Raw genomic sequence first — 19,938 nt, 5'->3', positions numbered from 1 at the left:
TCACCTCTCAGAGGAGCTGTGGCAGGGTCCCCAGCTGCCTACCGCCCACCCTACCCTGCCTCAATTTACTCCTTTCTCTGTTGCCTGCTTTTAGGGTGCCAAGGGCAACATGGGTGAGCCGGGAGAGCCTGGCCAGAAGGGAAGACAGGTGAGTGTCCCTGCCCCACGCCCGCCCCGCCTGCAGCCTGGTGCCCCAGGGCTGGGCTCACACTGCTGCTTTGTCCCTCACAGGGAGACCCAGGCATCGAAGGCCCCATTGGATTCCCAGGACCCAAGGTGAGTGACCTCGGCCAGGGGCCTGGCTCCACCCTGCGGCCCCAGCACTGCCAGGCAGGCTCCCCCAAGCCCAGCCTCGGCCTCAGCCTCTACCACCCTCCCCCAGTTACCAAGGAACAGAAGCACCTCGATAACTTGACGGCCGTCCCAAAACCCAGCCTCCGGCCCCACCCTGGGCTCAGCCTCCTCCACAGACTCTTTGTCGAGAACACCAGATGCCAGCGGCCCACCAAGCACTCCCCTCAGCCTGCAGGGCCGGCCCTTCCCTGCCTGCGTCTCTGCGGAACTCCTCACTAATCCCCTCTCTCCTCCTGCCCCCAGGGCGTTCCTGGCTTCAAAGGAGAGAAGGTGAGGCTCTCACCCTGACAGACCTCAGACCTGCTCCAGCCTTGGCCCAGACCCACCTGGCAGCGTCTGCCGCAGCCTGTCATTGCTCCTGGGGCACTGGCCTGGGCTTTTCTCAGTGGTGGCTTCGGGGGTTCCTGGGGGGTCCTGTGGCCTCGAGTTTGGCCTAAGGGCTTTGGCCCCCCAGAGACAGCAGTACCCATGATGCTTTGAGGCACCGAGCTCACTGCCCCGGCTTTCCTCCTACACAGGGTGAATTTGGAGCCGACGGTCGCAAGGTAGGCTGGTTGGGTATGCAGAGCCCCTCCTTTCTGCTGCTTAGGGCAGAAGGACCGGGGCTAATGGAGTCCCCTCTTCCTTCTCTCTCCAGGGGGCCCCTGGCCTGGCTGGCAAGAATGGGACCGATGGACAGAAGGTAGAGGGAGCTCGGGCTCACAGCTGGACTGGTCTCACGGAGGCATCCGAGCCTCTACAGAGCCCCCAGATCCAGCCTGACCTGTCAGCTTACACGTGTGCATACATGCATACACAGATACACACGCACACACATGCACACACGCACACACATGCACACACATGCACACGGAAACACGTGTGCACATATACACATGCACACACATGCACACATATACACACATGCACATGTACATGCACATGCACACACGCACACATGGACACATATGCACATGCACACACACACACATGCACACACACGCACATGCACATGCACATACACGCACTCCAGGTCCCGCCACATCCTGCTGCCCCACCCAGGGCTTCACCAGCCTGCATCTAATTCAGGGCTGCACATCCTGGCTTGGGGCAGCTCCACAGCTGCCCACAGAGGCCAGCAACAAGCCCACCTCCTCCCAGGCTGAGCCACAGGAGAGCACCACCCACTCCTTCCATGGCTCCCCGTGGGAATGTCCTCTGTGCCCAGGGAGCTCTGCCCTCAGGGCCTCTGGGAGGCAGCCTGGGCTGAGGAGCAGCCAGGGATGGCTTGTTCCCGCACACCGGCCACTCTGCCTCCCTGGAGACAGCTGCACAACAGCCATGGCCTCATGTGTGCGCCCGTGTGCTGGGAAGAGAACGCTGCAGCTCAGGGGCAGAACCGGGCGGGCTGTGCCTTGGTCATTGGCATACACGGACCCCAGAACCCTGGCCTGAGACTCCTCCTGCCCCCTTCTCCTTCAGGGCAAGCTGGGGCGCATCGGACCTCCTGGTTGCAAGGGAGACCCCGGAAACCGGGTAAGGGCCGTTTGCACCCCTCCTTCAGCCTCGGCTCAGGGGGTATGGGTGCCTGACTGGGCAGGAGAGTGGTTGCTGCTACAACGGGAGCTTGGGTTCTCCCGGCAGCCCAGCACCCCCAGCCCAGCGTTCTGCTGGGTCTGAGTTATATAAGGAATTCCCCCTGGGAGCTCCTGGCGGATCCCCGTGGCCTGGAGACCTGATGCGTCTTAAGCTTCAGTGTCACTGGACAGCTCCATTTCCCTGAGCAGCAGATCTGGGCCTGGCCTCTCCGTCACTGAGCCTGGGGCCTCACAGCGAGGGTGGGAGGTGCCTCCCAGGCTGGGACAATGGGGTACTTGGGCCCTGGCTCATGGGGAGAACCTCACCCACCGTGTGCTGAGCTCCACCTCTCACTCCTCCTTCAGGGCCCCGATGGTTACCCAGGGGAAGCAGGGAGTCCGGGGGAGCGAGGAGACCAAGGCGGCAAGGTAAGTGACCTTGTCAAGATGCAGGCCGGCCAGGGCAAGTGGGGTCACCAGCTTCCAGGGGTTCCCCTGCCCCCCACCGAGAGGGGCCTCCTGGAGGCAGCCCCAGCTGAGAAGCTGAGCAGAGAGGGCCTTTCCTGAAACACTGGTCAGTGAGGACTCAACGGCCGTGGGACGCAATGGGGGGTACCCTGCCCACTGCTTCATCAGCTTGCGTCTAACCCAGGGCTGCACATCCGGCTTGGGGCGGCTCTACCACTGCCCACCTAAGCCTCAGCAACAAACCCACCTCCTCCCAGGTGGGAGCCCCACCCACACCTCCTGGAGCTCCCCATGGGAATGTTCCTGCCACAGGGGCTCTGCCCTCCTGGGCTGCCTGCAGTATCGCCCCATCCCTGGCGGCCCCAGGATCCCCAAGGGCTTTTCTCTGGGAGCCTGGCACTTGGACCCAGGGCTTCCCACTTCCGATCCACCTCCCCTCAGCCCGAGCCCAAGTCTGGCTGAGTCCCCTGTGCAGATGCACGGGCGTCCTGCCCGTGACACACACTCTGCCCTCGGCTGGCACGGAGGTTCCGGCAGCCCCCAGCCAGCATCTGGCATCCGAGGTGCCCTGCGGACATCAGGGAGGTGCAGACCCAAGCCCGACTGTGGGTCCTGCCCCACCGCTGGGCATCCTGCACCCCCTTCCCCTGCCAAAAGACGTGAGGCTGATTCTGCAAACCCTTCCAGGGGGACCCTGGCCGCCCAGGACGCAGAGGGCCCCCGGGAGACATCGGGGCGAAGGGAAGCAAGGTGAGCCCCTCTGCCTCTTCACCTGCAGCTGAGCTGGCCACACTCACGCCCATGGCCCGGATGGACGGTCACACTGGCCACCGTCTCTGCTGTCACCATGGTTCCCCATTGGGCTCTGGGGACATGGGGAGGGACAGGAAGGACAGGCCATGTGCCCTGAGCCACCAACCGCTCTGACCTGTGTCCTCCTCACGAGGCTGGACAAGCTCCAGGGGACCCTGCAGGGCCCCACGTGCCTGGCAAGTGGATTCCGCCGGAAGACAGTAGGGCTCCACACCACACACGGACAGGCGTGACAGTGCCTGAGGGCCCAGGGTCGGGCCCTGCTGTGGCCCCTGCCTCTGGGTGACTGTGCTGTCTCCTCCTTCCTCAGGGGTATCAAGGCAACAATGGAGCCCCAGGAAGTCCTGGTGTGAAGGGAGCCAAGGGTGGGCCTGGGCCCCGTGGACCCAAAGGCGAGCCGGTGAGTCCCTTGCACCCCCGCCTCAGGGCCCCGCTCTGAGCATCCTCCTTGCAGCTTGAGGAGGACCATGGGGGAAGGGCACCTGGGCTGTAGGCAGGACCCCCTGCTGGCAAGGCACGGCCAGGCCGCCATCTTCCTGAGAAGTGGACCCAGACCACCCCACGGGTACCCCCAGGGCTGAACTTAGAGGGGAGGCCCAGGCAGGTCAACATAGGGATGATGGCTGGTAGCAGAGCCACCGGCGCAGGCTGAGGCCGTTGGGAAGCAGAGCCCTCCTGCAGAGAAGCAGCATCGGCCCCGGCACAGCTCCCACCCTCCCGGGCCTCTGGGCTTGTGCTCAGCCCCCTCCCTCACCCACACGCCTGTTCTCTGCAGGGGCGCAGGGGAGACCCCGGCACCAAGGGCAGCCCAGGCAGCGACGGCCCCAAGGGGGAGAAGGTGAGTCCTTGTGTGGAGGTGCCACAGGGTCTCGCTGTGGTGCCCATGGGCCCTCCTGATGAGGGCCCCAACCCCGTTCCTCCCAGAGAACGATAGAACTCCAGGGCCTCACCCTCCAGGGGACACTCCTGTAGAGTCTGGGAACGCAGCCCGGAGGTCCCCACACCCCATTCCCTGCTGAGGGAGCTCCACTACCCGCCCAGGCACACCCCACACGGCTGTGCAGGCACCGCTCACACCCCCGGCCCACTGAGGCACAGGCCCGTGACCTCAGGGGTGATGCTGAAGGGCTGTGTGGCAAAACCCCGGCCACCAGCTCCCCTCGACATCAGGTGAAGGGGCTTCCTCCCGGGCGGTGGACAAGGTCTTACCCACGTGTGGGTGGCCTCAGGGGGACCAAGAGACCCCATGCTCAGAGCAGCAGCTACAGGCACCGGGAAGGGCTGTGGGTGAAACAGTCGACTGGTGCGTGTCCCCCTGGACAGACGGGTCTTCCTCTCAGGCCCCTTCCCCAACCCCGGCCACACCCGCCTCTCACGTGGGACCCAGGCTGGAGGCCTCAGCTGAGACTCATGGGGCCTCCCTTCCCTTCCCACAGGGGGACCCTGGCCCTGAGGGGCCCCGCGGCCTGGCTGGAGAGGTTGGCAACAAAGGAGCCAAGGTAGGGGGGCAGGGGAGGTGTACCCCAAGGTAGGGGGGTGAGGGGGGCTGCACCTCAATGTAGGGAGGCCCAGGGAGGCTGCACCCCAAGGTGTGGTGGAGGGGGCTGCTCCTCAAGGTAATGGAGGAGGGGTGCTGTACCCCAAGGTCGTGGGAGATGGGGGCTGAACCCCAAGGTAGGGGGGCCCAGGGTGGCTGCACCCCAAGGTAAGGTGGCCCAGGACTGCACCCCAAGGTTGGGAACCCAGGTGGGTGCTGCACCCCAAGGTAGGGGTGCTTAGGCGGGGACTGCACCCAGAACCTGGCCTACTCCACGCAGTGTGGTCAGGGCTGAAGGTCAAGTGGAGCCACAACCTCCAGGAGGGTCACAGGGGCCCGGGCCAGACCCATCTCTTACCCCCGAAGCCCTGTAGTGTCCACAGGATTGATATCGGGGTCTCCAGGGTGCCGCTGTCAAGAGGACCCCAAACTCCTCCCCTTTCTTCCAGGGAGACCGAGGCTTGCCTGGACCCAGAGGCCCCCAGGGGGCTCTTGGGGAGCCCGGAAACCAGGTCAGTGTGGGAACCTGAAGCCCCACGGCTAGAGGTGGGACCCCGGTGCCCTCTGACCCCACGGCTAGAGGTGGGACCCCGGTGCCCTCTGACCCCACGGCTAGAGGTGGGACCCCGGTGCCCTCTGACCCCACGGCTAGAGGTGGGATCCCTGTGCCCTCTGACCCCACGGCTAGAGGTGGGACCCCTGTGCCCTCTGACCCCATGGCTAGAGGTGGGATCCCTGTGCCCTCTGACCCCATGGCTAGAGGTGGGACCCCTGTGCCCTCTGACCCCACGGCTAGAGGTGGGACCCCGGCGCCCTCTGACCCCACGTCCATGACCTCTTTGTGGCACCACTCGGGTTTCCCTGTCCGTGTGGGGACAGGCTGGAGCCAGCCACTGTCCCCATAGGAAACCCAGGCAGCAGGGCCTGGCCTCAGAAGCCAGGACCTGCTCCCCTAGACCCCAAGTACCTCATACCCACTCTCAGCCCCAGCCCCTCATTCTGCCCTGAAGGACCCAGGTGGGGGAGTCAGGGGCAAAGCGGTGGGCCTGAGGGCCTGGATGGGCCACGGGGAGAGGAGGAGCTGGGACCCTCAAGACAGGGGTCCACGGCCCCCACAGGCAGCAGGAGGAGCTGGGGCCATACGCCCTGATGCTCAGGGCTGGACGGAGCATGTCAGGTGACCCCTGGGCATGGCCAGTCCCTGCCTGTGGTGACTTCTGAATTTCTCTCCTGCCCTCAGGGATCTCGGGGAGACCCCGGTGATGCAGGACCCCGTGGAGACTCAGGACAGCCAGGCCCCAAGGTACGTGCTCCTCCTCCAGCAGGATGTGTTGGGGGTTCAGGGCAGCTGCCTGAGGAGCAGGACAGGGGGCCGGCCTGGGGCCCCTGTTGCCAGCAGACGTGCCTCAGGCCGGGCCTCTGCCTCCTGTTCTCCGCTCTGGAGAGAGGGGATGCCTCCAGGGTCCAGGAAGCCCCCCGGCTCTCCTCTTCATCGGTGACCCTTGGGTGTGGCTGGCGCATCCTTCCTGAGGCAGGGCCTGAGGGCAGCCATGTGGCCTGAGCAGGGTCCTCCGCATGTGTGGGCAGGCGGCAGCTCCTGGGTCTCTAGGCACATCCAGCCCCAACTGGAGATGCACAAGGCGAGGTTGGCTCTGCCAGGCCCCTGCTCACAGCCAGCCCTGGACAGCACCCCCAGCCCACTTCTACCCCAGTGTGCACCTTGGGCCCTGTTGAGCACAGCCCCCTGGCCCCACCCCATCCTATGACCATGCTGACCAACTCAACGTCCTCCTCCAGGGAGACCCCGGCAGGCCTGGATTCAGCTACCCAGGACCCCGAGGAGCACCTGTGAGTCACAGCCTGGGATGGCAGCTCCCAGGAGGGGGTGGACATTGTCCCAAGGGCCCTGAAGGTTCCTAGTAGTTCCCTCAAGGCCTCCTCGGTGCAGAAGAAAGTGTGAGGTCCCTCCTAGGGGACGGAGTGGTGAGAAGGCTCTGGGTGACTCAGCGAAGGACAGGTCCAGCGCAGCATCAGGAGAAGAGTGTGGCTCAGAACGCAGCACAGTGGCCTCACCCAGAGTGTGCATAAGCAAAGGAGGGAAACGGCTGCAGAAAGCTGCCCAGAGGGAGGAAGGAGCACTGGGTCTGAGGCTGAGTCACCCTGACTTCTGTTTGCTTCACAGGGAGACAAAGGCGAGCCCGGCCCACGCGGCCCCGAGGTACATGTGGGTCCCGGCCACCTGTGCCCACCCGGGGTGGGGGTCTGCATGCCCACCCACTATTGCTGGGAACACAGCACCCACCGTCACTGACAGGACCATCCCTGTCTTGGGATGGTCCTGGCTCCCCAAGGCCCAGCCATGACACCTATGCTGAGCTCTGAGGGAGCCACCGGCCACTGGCTGGTCCCTTTCCAACCAAAGTTCAGGCTTTGCCAAAAAAACCACATAGATATTTCCATTTAAATGATCCCAAAATGCCAGATCGATTTTTCCACGTAAAAATCTCACTGGTGTCCCTGGTAGAGATAAATCATCTGTCCCAGGCTAACACGTGTCCCCTGTCACAGGGCGGCCGAGGCGACTTTGGCTTGAAAGGAGAACCTGGGAGGAAAGGAGAGAAAGGAGAGCCTGTGAGTATCACCGTCCCGAAGCCCGCAGCAGCTGGGCAGAGGCAGGGAGGGGCCCTGAGGCTGATCGTGTGCATCTGAGAGTACGGGAGGATGCCAGGCAACTTGGCCCCAGCCATGAGCACCACCCCGACCTTCCTGAAGGGGACGGCTGGCTCAGGGTCCTCCTCCTTCCACCCACCCTCACTTCCAGCATCCCCCGGAGTCCACTCCCCAGCACCCCTCACACAGCATCCTCCCACACAGCATCACCCACCAGGGTCCCCTCCCCAGCGACCCCCCAACAGCATCCCCACACAGCGTCCCCCACCAGGGTCCCCTCCCCAGCGACCCCCCCCCACAGCATCCCCCACACAGCACCCCCCACAGAGCGTCCCCACCAGGGTCCCCTCCCCAGCACCCCCCACACAGCGTCCCCACCAGGGTCCCCTCCCCCCAAAGGTCCCTCCACATAGCATTCCCCTCAGAGTTCCCACACACAGCATTCCCCAAGGGTCCCCTCCCCAATGTCCCACACACAGCATCCGCTCCCAGCATCCCCTCCCCAGGGTCCTCCCCACAGATATCCCCCAGCAGGTGCTCTGTGCCTCCAACTCCCCAGGCTGGCCAAGGGTTTAACCAGGACTGCAGGTTGATCTGGAACTGAGTGAGCATAAGACGAGGGATGGATACTGATGGATGGATGGATGGGTGGATAGATGAGTGAGTGGATAGAGAATGGATGGATGGGCAAGCGGATGGGGGTAGGCAAATGGATGGATGGGAGGATGGGAGGATGGATGGATGGATGGATGGATGGGTGGGTGGGTGGATGGATGAGTGGGTGGGTGGGTGGGTGGATGGATGGATAGGTGGGTGAATGAATAGATGTGTGGGTGAGTGGGTGGGTGGGTGGATAGATGAGTGGGTGGATAGAGGGAGGATGGATGGATGGATGGATGGGTGAGTGGGTGGGTGGATAGATGAGTGGATGGATAGATGAGTGGCTGGACAGAGGATGGATGGATAGGTTAGTGGGTGGGTGGATAAATGGATGGGTGGGTGTGTGGATAGAGGATGGATGGATGGGTGAGTGGGTGGCTGGATGGATGGGTGATTGGGTGGGCGTGGAATTGGTGGGTACCTGATAATGGGGTGGAATAGCCATGGATTGGAATGAGCTGTTTTAGCTGCCATTTCTGGGACACTCAGCTCTGCCAGGCCGCTACTCCTCTGATGGGCCAGGCTCTGACGGTGGCCACTCACGGCCTTCCCAGCTCTGGTGCCAGCACAGGGAAGGTGGGGGCACAGCCTCATCTTCCTCCTTGCACCTGTCAGGCCCCCCCAAGGCAGGACCCGTGGTTGGGGACAGCACAGGGCCCTGCTGGGTGCAGAGACTGTCCCTGTGGCCACTGAAGCCTACCTGTCCTTGTTCCTTCTCAGGCGGATCCTGGTCCCCCTGGTGAGCCAGGCCCTCGGGGGCCAAGGGGAGTCCCAGGACCCGAGGTAGGTGGCTGGCCAGTCCCCGTGCCCTCCAGACCTCAGCCCCCGGCCTGCCTTGCCAACGCGCACCCAAGCCTCATGGTTCCACCCATGGTGGACCCACATTTCAGTGGACAGTGGCCTGGGAGTGATTTGGCCGCTCAGCCTTGGCCCCGGCGTCTCAGCCTCATCCTTCCCTCCCCAGGGTGAGCCTGGACCCCCTGGAGACCCCGGCCTGACGGTAGGTGTCACATGGGGCAGAACCAGTGTCCTTCTCCTGCCAAAACTAGAAACCAAGAGCAGCGGGGCGGGGGGAGGTCAGCAGGGCGAGGTCAGAGGGCAAGGTCAGAGGGCAAGCTTGGTTGGGGGAGGTCACAGGGCAAGGTTGGTGGGGGGAGGAGGGCGGCAGCGAGGTTGGCAGGGACAGGACCCGACCAGCCTCCCCCCGTGGGCTGGAATGTCCCGGGGCCCCCGGGCCAGGACCTTGCTGTGGAAGCTCCTCTGGGGCGGGGGGGCCGGCCCTGCCCTGCCTGACGCGTGCATTGCAGGAGTGTGACGTCATGACCTACGTGAGGGAGACCTGCGGGTGCTGCGGTGAGCACCGCCCACGGTGGGGTCGGGGCCACGCGCCGGGTGGAGGGCGGGCAGGGCCGGGTCATCGCCGGGTCCCGCATGTGCGCCCGGCCCTGGGGTCTGAGGCCTCCCTCCCCGCTGCCCCTGCTGCCCCTGCCACCCCCCAGACTGCGAGAAGCGCTGTGGCGCCCTGGACGTCGTCTTCGTCATCGACAGCTCCGAGAGCATCGGGTACACCAACTTCACGCTGGAGAAGAACTTCGTCATCAACGTGGTCAACAGGCTGGGCGCCATCGCGAAGGACCCCAAGTCCGAGACAGGTCAGCGCGGCAGGGGCGGGCGCAGGCACGGCAGAGGGGCCGGGCGGGGCGTGGGAGGCGATGGGACGGGAGAAGTCCGGACACGTCCCTCCGACGAGGGCTCTGCACGGCCGGGGACGCCCCAGCCCCCGGGCCTCCGGCGACGGCCTCGCGTGCGGCTCACAGGGACGCGCGTGGGCGTGGTGCAGTACAGCCACGAGGGCACCTTCGAGGCCATCCAGCTGGACGACGAACGCATCGACTCCCTGTCGAGCTTTAAGGAGGCCGTCAAGAACCTCGAGTGGATCGCGGGCGGCACGTGGACACCCTCGGCCCTCAAGTTTGCCTACGACCGCCTCATCAAGGAGAGCCGGCGCCAGAAAACACGCGTGTTTGCGGTGGTCATCACGGACGGGCGCCACGACCCTCGGGATGATGACCTCAACCTGCGGGCGCTGTGTGACCGCGACGTCACAGTGACGGCCATCGGCATTGGCGACATGTTCCACGAGAAGCACGAGAGCGAGAACCTGTACTCCATAGCCTGCGACAAGCCACAGCAGGTGCGCAACATGACGCTGTTCTCCGACCTGGTGGCTGAGAAGTTCATTGACGACATGGAGGACGTCCTCTGCCCGGGTGAGCGTGCAGGCGTGGGGCAGTCGGCCGAGGAGCAGCAGGCCCCAGCCGCTGTCTAGCGCCGGCCCCAGGGACACCCCTCACCCGAGGGACAAATGTGCAGCCCAGGACACTGGGCTTGGATGGGAAGGAGTCGATTCCTCTCGGGGCTGCATGGCAGAGGCCAGCTGCACCCTGAGCCTGTCTGGGCAGATCAGTGGACGGCCACTGAGGGCGCGCTAGGGACTGACCCTGGCCCGGCCTCTCTCCTCTCTTTCAGACCCTCAGATCGTGTGCCCAGACCTTCCCTGCCAAACAGGTAATGCAGGGCACCCCGAGCCCCCCACCCCAGACTAGCAGAGCAGCCCCGGTGTCCTTCCTCCTTGAGGGCCGGGCTGGGGGAGGGGCCGTGCAGGGACCCAGCGGGCAGCGAAGCCACAGAGGCTGCTCCTTAGTGAGATGCCCCCGGGACAGCAGGACGGCAGCGCAGGAAAGGAGGGGCTCGGGGAGGGCAGGCTCCCGGAAATACAGGAACCGCATCGTCAGGCCATGGGGCGGTTGCTGCTGGCCTGGCTCTGTGCTTAGCGTGTGGCCACTGGCCTTGAAGGCCCATCACCCACCAAGGTCTCCATGAGGAGACCTTGCAGTCTCCCTCAGCTGCCGCCCAACTCCCATGGGCTGGCCATGCCTGTGCCACTCGGAGGAAGCCCTGGATTCAGTGAGTGAAACCATCCCAGGGCAGAGGCACTGACACCCACCAGCGCCAGCAGGTCTTGCTCCAACCCTGGCCTGCCTCGGAGCTGCGGCCGTGGCTTTCATCTCTGGGAGTGGGGGAACCCGTGTCCTGGATGTGGCCCACGTGGATGTGAAGCTGGAGCTGGGGGTGCCCAAGGCAGAGGTTCTGCCAGTGCCCAGGGCTGGGGGTGCCATCCAGGCTCTGCTGGACATGGTACTGCCCCCACAGTGACTGCTGCACCGTAACTGGGCCCACAGGAGTCCCCCTCCGTGAACCGTCCCCTCCAGAAGCAGCAAGGTGGGGACGCCGTGGAGACGGGTGGGAGGGTCCGACCTGGAGGACCACGGGGACGAAAGCTCGGGGTCTGCAGTGCGAAGTCAGCACTTCCTCAGCACTCGGGTCAGGGTGTGCGTTCAGGCTTTCCATGGGGAACTTCCGGTGGGTGCGCTGGGCCACATTCACAGGCCCTGAGGCTGCCCCAGGGAGGAGCTGTGGACTCGGGGCCAGGGTTCCCCACACGTGCTCCGACAGAACCTGGAGTTTGCATCTGGATCTGGCTGCCCTTCAGCTGATGGGCAGCCTCTGGTCCCACACTACAGTGGGCTGTGCCTCTGCCACCGAGGCGTGGGCGTCCTCTCTCAGGGTCTGCCAGGGCCTGCACCAGCACCAGGGGCAGCTGGACCCTGAGGGCAGGAACCAGACCTTGGCCCCTCCACCCAGCCCCTCGTCCCTGATGGGGCAAGGAAGTCTCAGGACCCCATGATGGGCGACACGGCAATGTTCACTGTGGGCGCTTTGCTCTCTACCAGATGGAGGCCTTCCCCTCCCCTCCACCCCGGGGTCCAGCGTGAGTGGGCGCTGCGGCCTCCCCTCCACCCCGGGTTCTCTCGTGAGTGGGCACTGCGGCCTCCCCTCCACCCCGGGTTCTCTCGTGAGTGGGCGCTGCGGCCTCCCATCCACTCCGGGGTCCAGCGTGAGTGGGTGCTGCGGCCTCCACCCCCGGTTCTCTCGTGAGTGGGCGCTGCGGCCTCCCCTCCACCCCGGGTTCTCTCGTGAGTGGGCGCTGCGGCCTCCCCTCCACTCCGGGTTCTCTCGTGAGTGGGCGCTGCGGCCTCCCCTCCACTCCGGGTTCTATCGTGAGTGGGCGCTGCGTCTTGTCAGGGCCTTTCTCTGCGTCTGTGGATGTCACGTGACCTTTCCTCTTTAGCCTGCCATTGTGATTGGGAGTGAGCCCATTGAGCCTCATTGAATTTCCGATGCTGAGCAAGCCTTGCACGCCTGGGATGAACCCACCTGGCCATGGTGTGTGGCTCTGTTTATGCGTGTGGGCCCTGATTTGCTGATGCCTGCCTGAGGGGTTGTGCTCATCAGGGGTATTGGCCTGCACTTTTCCTTTCTTACCATGTCTCTGGTTCTGGCCTCAGGGTGATGTGGGCCTCGTAGGGCCAAGATGGTGACGTGGGGTGAGCCAGTTCTCCCTCCTGGGAGGGGGTCACTCAGGCCACCAGAGCACCACAGGGAAGGCAGCCAGGGAGGACACGGGGGCCCTTGAAGCTCTGGCCTCCTCTGAGGCCTCCAGGACCTGACAGTGACTGGGAGCAGCCTCCCCTCCCCTCGGCTCCCTGACACCCCGTCCACCACACTCAGAGCTCATCCTCCTTTCAAGCTGTTTGCAATTTCAAAGTGAACTCGACCTTGTGGCTCCAGGAGATACAGCAGGGACAGTGTTAAATCAGCTTTCACCAGCCTGCACGGCCAGGCATCCTCCTCGGCTCTCCTGGGCACTGGGTGGACGCCACTGGCTGTGGCCTGGCCCTGGCCTTCTCCAGACAGCCCTGTCCACCCTCAAGCCCAGCCACCCTGGGCCTGCACCAGGCCTGTGGAGGTCTCAGTTGCATGGGGACCAGAGGGTGCCGGAGAAACAAACCGGACGCAGCTGAAGGCAGCCAGGGCAGAGCCCACTCAGCGATAAGAGCTGCATGGGGGCCGCAGCGTAACCTGAGCTCCACTCGGTGGAAAGAAAAGGCAGAGGCCAGGTCTGCTGAGGGGAAGACAGTTCTGGGTGTAGAGGACACATCCTAGAGAGGCTGAGGAAGAGTTTGCCACCGCAAGCTTTCCTAGGCAGGCTCTTGAAGGGTGGCTGGGGTCTCCCTGGCAGCGGGGCCGGCGGCACTGGAAGCCCTGCTGGCGTTTGGCACGTCTCTGACGCAGGTTTGGACGGAGCTGTTTTGTGCTGAAAGGTTTTCTCGGGGTCCGTGGTGTCCCCCCAAAGGTGCTGCCGTGTGGGTCTCCTCTCCTAGCTCCCTGCCAGCTCCCCGTTCCCGTGCTCACCGCCCCCATGCCTCCTGCCAAGGCCGAGCCACACACCACTCCACTTGCATCTCCACCAACTTGCCGGCCCAAGTGCCTCTCTTCACTCTGGCCTCGCCAAGCGGCCGCCCGAGGAGGAGCTTTAGGCCCACACCCGCCACAGGCCTTAAAGTCTTCTCTGGACGCTCCCTTGCAGATGCACCGTGGCCTGGCGGCGAGTCCCCGGTCACCTTCCTCCGCACGGAAGAGGGGCCGGACGCCACCTTCCCCAGGACCATCCCCCTGATCCAACAGTTGCTAAACGCCACGGAGCTCACACAGGACCCGGCCGCCTACTCCCAGCTGGTGGCCGTGCTGGTCTACACCGCCGAGCGGGCCAAGTTCGCCACCGGGGTAGAGCGGCAGGACTGGATGGAGCTGTTCATTGACACCTTTAAGCTGGTTCACAGGGACATCGTGGGCGACCCTGAGACCGCGTTGGCCCTCTGCTGAAACCGGGGCGCCCGCCCAGCTGGGCCAGCCCCTCCCTGCCACGCTCACTTCCCAGGGCTGCCCCTGCAGGCTGGCGCTCAGTGGAGGCCAGAGGTCTGGGATCGGGGTCAGCGGGGCCACAGTCCCTCCAGGGGCTCCAGGGCAGCTTCCGGCCTCTTCCCACCCTGGTGGCTGCCATGTCCCTTGCTGTGGCTGCATCTTCCGCTCTCTCCTCCGTCTTACTGTAGCCGCTCTATTTATAGGGACACCAGTCATTGAACTTAAGGCCCACCCCAAGTCCAGAATGACCTCCTCACAAGACCCTTAACTCAGTCCCGTCTGCAGAGTCCTTCTTTGCCACTTCAGGTCACCCTCGCAGGCTCCCGTGCTGGGGCGTGGAAGTCTTTGGAGGCCCTTACTTAGTGGCCCAGCTGGGCTGCTGTGCATCTGGGATGTGGCTGAGGGAGGGTGCAGCTCACCCGCTGGAGAATGTCTCCCCTACCAGGTTCCAGTGGAGCCTCAGAAACAGGCCCCAAGGCTGCTAAGCCTTGCTGGGTGTGGGCACTAATCCTGTGCACCGTGACTCGTGGGCGCTCATGGCCCACCTTATGGTGGGTGAAGGCTTTGGGTTGGGCAGCAGATAGTCCTGGGGGAACTTGGCGGTCCTGGCACCATGACCTATCTGGGCCAGTGTCATGCCCATTGCGGCAAATGGACACAGCTGCCTGCCAGCAGCTCCGGTCCCAGGGTGTCTGCACCCTTCCAGCCCATCCTCTGGGTCCCCAGAAGCAGTCGGGGGAGCATCCACCAGGCACGACCTCTGCTGTCCTCGGAGGACTGAGCAGAGAACCCCGGGGGCCACGATGTTGGGGAGCAGCAGGGGTCACCATCCATAGGGCACAGCCCCCACAGCGAGCTCAGACCCCGACGTTCTGAGGCTTCATCCAGGCTGGGCTCCTGCTGGGCAGGGCTGTGACCATTTCTCATGGGGCCAGGTTCTCATCCCCACACCCGCTGCACAGGGCAGGCCAGGCTGGGCTTCCCACTGTGGGGATGAAGGATCCCCCACAGAAGGAGAGCAGAGTCCACAGACATCCTGACAGCCTCAGCCTCCCTGTGCCTGACCGGCCCCCACGGCTTCCCCGTCTCCTCCAGGCCCCACAGACACTGATACATGGAGAGACCCCCAACACCAGCTTCCCCCTGCATGTCTGTCTCCGTGTGTGTGCTGACAGCAGAGACAATATTAGTTTGGAGGGGGTTTGGGAAGCCCAGTGGTACCTGAGAAGTTTCTGGACATTTAAGCCGGTTCCTGGGTGTGGCCTTAATGTGGAGGCTGCCCTTCCTTTCACTGAATAAGCTGCGTCACTCATAAGCTCACTGAGGGAACCCCGTCTGCCAGCTCGTGTGTGCTCAGACGAGGTCCGTGTCTCAAGCATTCTATAACGGCTGCAGTGCAGTATGAGGTCACACTGCTGTGTTCAGGGCTTTGCCCACTGCCTGCGGGGCTGGACCTTTGCACCTCCAGGGCCCCCCGGCAGCTGAGTTTCGGGTCAGTGTCCTCCGTGCGCATTCCTGGGGTCAGGACCCTGCTCCTGAGGGATTCCTGGGGGTTCATGTACCAGCTGTGACAACATCCAGGGGTTGGGCCGAGGAGCAGACACCCTTGGGGAAACTGGCTGTGTCCCTCCCCTCCCCCATCCCAGGAGCTGAGGTCCTGGCGAGGCCACAGGGCCGGGTCCAAGCATGTGGACTGTCCGTGTCCCGTCCTGTGGTCCCTGACCCCACGTGACACCCACGTGTGGTGGGTGGCCTGGGCTATGGCTAGGCCCCCAAGCTGTCCAGGATGCCCGGGGCTGGTGACCACCCAGGCAGGTGGGGGCCCCTCTTGGTAACAGGAGTCAGGGCAGAGCCCACCTGGGTGGCCGCAGAAGGTCTGGCTGCCCCTGTATCCACTGCCCCCCACCATGGCCAATCAGAAGGGTCAGGGGCTCCTGGTCTTTCTGGGAGGGACGTGGCCCGGCCAGCTCTAGGGGTTCTGAGCAGCTCTAGGACCCAGCCAGCGAGGGGTCAGGCTGGGGATGTCAGGGCCGGGGTCCTCCTGAAGTCCCTCCCGCACCACACAGATAGTGGCCTTTTTGTGGGCAGCAAATTCTTGAGCCACAAAAAGATGCAGATACAGGCCGCCACCAGGAGGGCAGCCCGGGTGGGGATGGCACTCAGCAGGCAGACAGGGCCTGGGGCCTGCCTCAGGGTCTCAGGCTTGGGAGCACCAGAAGAGACAGTGGCTCCCGCCAGTACCAATTCAAAGGGGCTTGGGCTGAGGGCCCACACCCAGGGCTGCCCTGCAGAAATGCCTGCGCAGAGCCCAGCGGTCTGTGGGGTCAGCAGGTGGGGTGCGAGTGGAGGGGCACAGGTGCGGGGCTGGCGCCTGCCCGGCCCTGCCAGCCTCCCCTCCGCCCATCCCCCACCCGCGTCTCCCCGCAGAGCTGTCCGTGGCACAGTGCACGCAGCGGCCCGTGGACATCGTCTTCCTGCTGGACGGCTCCGAGCGGCTGGGTGAGCAGAACTTCCACAAGGCCCGGCGCTTCGTGGAGCAGGTGGCACGGCGGCTGACGCTGGCCCGGCGGGACGACGACCCCCTCAACGCGCGCGTGGCGCTGCTGCAGTTCGGCGGCCCTGGCGAGCAGCAGGTGGCCTTCCCGCTGAGCCACAACCTCACAGCCATCCACGAGGCGCTGGAGGCCGCACAATACCTGAACTCCTTCTCGCACGTGGGCGCAGGCGTGGTGCACGCCATCAACGCCATCGTGCTCAATGCGCGTGGTGGGGCCCGGAGGAACGCGGAGCTGTCCTTCGTGTTCCTCACCGACGGCGTCACGGGCAACGACAGCCTGCACGAGTCTGCGCACTCCATGCGCAAGCAGAACGTGGTGCCCACCGTGGTGGCCGTGGGCAGCGACGTGGACATGGATGTGCTCACCACGCTCAGCTTGGGCGACCGCGCCGCCGTGTTCCGCGAGAAGGACTACGACAGCCTGGCGCAACCCGGCTTCTTTGACCGCTTCATCCGCTGGATCTGCTAGCACAGCGACCCGGCCCCGCAGTCGAGGGTCGTGAGCCCACCCCGTCCATGGTGCTAAGCGGGCCCGGGTCCCGCACAGCCAGCACCGCTGCTCACTCGGAGGACGCCCCGGGCCCGCACCCCTCCAGCTCCTCCCACGGGATCCCCGTAGCCCCAGACCCCACCCAGCCCCAGGTGTCCCCAGGCCCCAGGCAGGCTGCCTGGCCTCCCTCCCCCTGCAGCCCTCCCAGGCTCCTGACCTGCCTGGCCCCTGAGCTCGGGAGCAAGCCCTGACCCAATAAAGGCTTTGAACCCACTGCGTGCCCGCTTGCCAGCATCTGTGTTCAGGAGAGACCCCAAAGCTGTCTTGTGGTCAGAAGGAAAACACTGCAGCTGTCACTTGCCCACCAGGATCAATGGCTCCCCCTGGCCCAGCCCTGCCCTCCTAGGACATCACCTGCAGGCACTGGCTGACCCCACGGGCTTGATCAGCAAACTTTCCCTCCAGCCCCAGCCAGGTCCAAAGTGCTCTAAGAAGTGTCACGATGGCTGTGAGGGTCTTCTGTGGGCGGACGCATGATTGACACTAGATGGGGAGAGACAGCAGGTTCTGAGCTTGTTTTGTTCATTGGGGCAATCTCGGTGAGTTTTTGCTGTTCAGACCCCCAGGGTCCTTCAGGCTTAGCTTGGGAGCCCCACGGTGAACCACAGGCTCCATGGGCAGGTGCTGGCCTGGCAGGAGTGGGCTTGGCGGCCATCATGGGGCACCACAGACACAGCTTGAACAACTACCATTATCAGCCACAGCTCTGGAGGTGTCAGCCAGGCCAAGCTCCCTCTGGAGGCCTAGAGAAGGGTCTGCCCCAGTCTCTCCCCAGCATCCCAGGGTTCCTGAGCTCCTAGATAAGGGCACAAGTCACCACACTGGACTAGGGCTCAGCCTGCTCTAGAATGACCTCACCCAAGTCACACTGCACCAGGGCTCAGCCTGCTCTAAGGTGAGCTCACCTGAGTCCCACTGGACTAGGGCTCAGCCTACTCTAAGATGAGCTCACCCGAGTCACACTGGACCAGGGCTCAGCCTGCTCTAAGATGACCTCACTTGAGTCACAGTGGACTGGGGCTCAGCCTGTTCTAAGATAAGCTCACCCCAGTAACACTGGACCAGGGCTCAGCCTGTTCTAAGATAAGCTCACCCCAGTAACACTGGACCAGGGCTCAGCCTGTTCTAAGAGGAGCTCACCCGAGTCACACTGGACCAGGGCTCAGCCTGCTCTAAGATGACCTCACTTGAGTCACAGTGGACTGGGGCTCAGCCTGTTCTAAGATAAGCTCACCCCAGTAACACTGGACCAGGGCTCAGCCTGTTCTAAGATGAGCTCACCCAAGTCACACTGGACCAGGGCTCAGCCTACTCTAAAATGAGCTCACTTGAGTCACACTGGACCAGGGCTCAGCCTATTCTAGGACGAGCTCACCCGAGTCACACTGGACCAGGGCTCAGCCCATTCTAGTATGAGCTCACCCGAGTCACACTGGACCAGGGCTCAGCCTATTCTAGGACGAGCTCACCCGAGTCACACTGGACCAGGGCTCAGCCTATTCTAGGACGAGCTCACCCGAGTCACACTGGACCAGGGCTCAGCCTATTCTAGGACGAGCTCACCCGAGTCACACTGGACCAGGGCTCAGCCTATTCTAGGACGAGCTCACCCGAGTCACACTGGACCAGGGCTCAGCCTATTCTAGGACGAGCTCACCCGAGTCACACTGGACCAGGCTCAGCCTGCTCTGGGATGAGCTCACCTGAGCTCACTGAATCTGCAAGGACCCCATTTCCAAACAAGGTCACATCCAGAGGTCTGGGGTTAGGGTTAGGGTTAGGGTTAGGGTTAGAGTTTAGGATTAGGGTTAGGGTTAGGAGTCAACATGTGAAACTGGGGGAATGCAGTTCACTCCAGATAACCCAAAACTTGGTTGTTCTTTGAGAAGACTCACTCTTTTCTTCATACTCCACCTCTCCGTCATCTGACCACACAGCCTACAGCTCCAGGACAGGACATCAGTTATTTTCTCTTCCTCTCCTCTTCCCATCCCACAAAAATCTATTCAAATGCCTGCAACAGACGCAGAAGAGGCCTGCCTGTTTCGCTAAGCCCCTGTGCCCTGAGTGTCAGTCCTCAGATCTCTGTGCTCCAGGTGAACATTGCAGGTCCCTCAGGCGGAGGGAGGCAGAGGCCCCTGCAGGTGCACAAGCTCTGCCCACAGGAGCCACCCAGGGCCTCTGCAGGGAGAGGATGTTCCCCTCCTTGGTGCCAGCTCCTGTGTATGCAGCCTTGGACCCTGCAGGGCAGGAACATCAGTCCCACTAGAAAGGACTTCCAGCTACCCACAGGCTCCACCCAGCAACCGCCCCTCACCACTGGCCCTTCACCAATTATACCATACCAGCATCCCCCACCAGCGTCCATCACAAATGTCCCCTCACCAACCCAACACCAATGTCCCCACACAAATGCCCCCTCACCAATGTCCCCTCACCAATGCCCCCACACAAATGTCCCCTCACCAACATCCCCTCACCAATGCCCCCTCACATCCCAACACCAATGTCCCCTCACCAATGTCCCTTCACCAGCCCAACACCAATATCCCCTCACAACTGTCCCCTCACCAGCCGACCACTGTCTCACCAATGTCCCACCTATGTCCCCTCACCAGCCCAACACTAATATCCCCTCACAAATGTCTCCTTACCAATGTCCCCTCACCAATGTCCCTTCACCAGCCCAACACCAATATCCCCTCACAAATGTCCCCTCACCAATGTCCCCTCACCAGCCCAACACCAATATCCCCTCACAAATGTCCCCTCACCAATGTCCCCTCATCAGCCCAACACTAATATCCCCTCACAAATGTCCCCTCACCAATGTCCCCTCACCAATGTCCCCTCACCAGCCCAACACCAGTATCCCCTCACAAATGTCCCCTCACCAATGTCCCCTCACCAATGTCCCCTCACCAATGTCCCCTCATCAGCCCAACAC

At 63.5% G+C, this 19,938-nt stretch overlaps 1 protein-coding gene across 4 annotated transcripts in view; it reads left to right on the top strand.

Annotated features, from left to right (window-relative positions):
• COL6A2 (collagen type VI alpha 2 chain) overlaps positions 1–17,204 on the top strand; it is a 35,620-nt gene extending 18,416 nt beyond the window's left edge. For 2 of the 4 annotated variants that reach the window (XM_005548495.5, XM_074033859.1), the window contains exons 6-28: positions 95–148; positions 232–276; positions 598–624; positions 873–899; positions 992–1,036; positions 1,816–1,869; positions 2,277–2,339; positions 3,066–3,128; positions 3,502–3,591; positions 3,967–4,029; positions 4,628–4,690; positions 5,178–5,240; positions 5,969–6,031; positions 6,526–6,576; positions 6,911–6,946; positions 7,297–7,359; positions 8,779–8,841; positions 9,023–9,058; positions 9,366–9,411; positions 9,558–9,710; positions 9,876–10,328; positions 10,588–10,626; positions 16,312–17,204. In XM_005548495.5, coding sequence (XP_005548552.3) covers positions 95–148; positions 232–276; positions 598–624; positions 873–899; positions 992–1,036; positions 1,816–1,869; positions 2,277–2,339; positions 3,066–3,128; positions 3,502–3,591; positions 3,967–4,029; positions 4,628–4,690; positions 5,178–5,240; positions 5,969–6,031; positions 6,526–6,576; positions 6,911–6,946; positions 7,297–7,359; positions 8,779–8,841; positions 9,023–9,058; positions 9,366–9,411; positions 9,558–9,710; positions 9,876–10,328; positions 10,588–10,626; positions 16,312–16,910 — 2,259 coding nt within the window. In that variant the 3' untranslated portion in view covers positions 16,911–17,204. Of the gene's footprint in view, positions 1–94; positions 149–231; positions 277–597; positions 625–872; positions 900–991; positions 1,037–1,815; positions 1,870–2,276; positions 2,340–3,065; positions 3,129–3,501; positions 3,592–3,966; positions 4,030–4,627; positions 4,691–5,177; positions 5,241–5,968; positions 6,032–6,525; positions 6,577–6,910; positions 6,947–7,296; positions 7,360–8,778; positions 8,842–9,022; positions 9,059–9,365; positions 9,412–9,557; positions 9,711–9,875; positions 10,329–10,587; positions 10,627–13,549 lie in introns of all 4 variants that reach the window. The other 2 variants (XM_005548496.5, XM_074033860.1) reach the window with 1 other exon arrangement.
• The last annotated feature ends 2,734 nt before the right edge of the window (positions 17,205–19,938 follow it).

The sequence above is a fragment of the Macaca fascicularis genome, chromosome 3 (assembly GCF_037993035.2).
Source record: "Macaca fascicularis isolate 582-1 chromosome 3, T2T-MFA8v1.1".
NCBI lineage: Eukaryota > Metazoa > Chordata > Mammalia > Primates > Cercopithecidae > Macaca > Macaca fascicularis.
The sequence above is the reverse complement of the archived record's forward strand: the minus strand, read 5'-3'. Positions and strand labels throughout refer to the sequence as shown.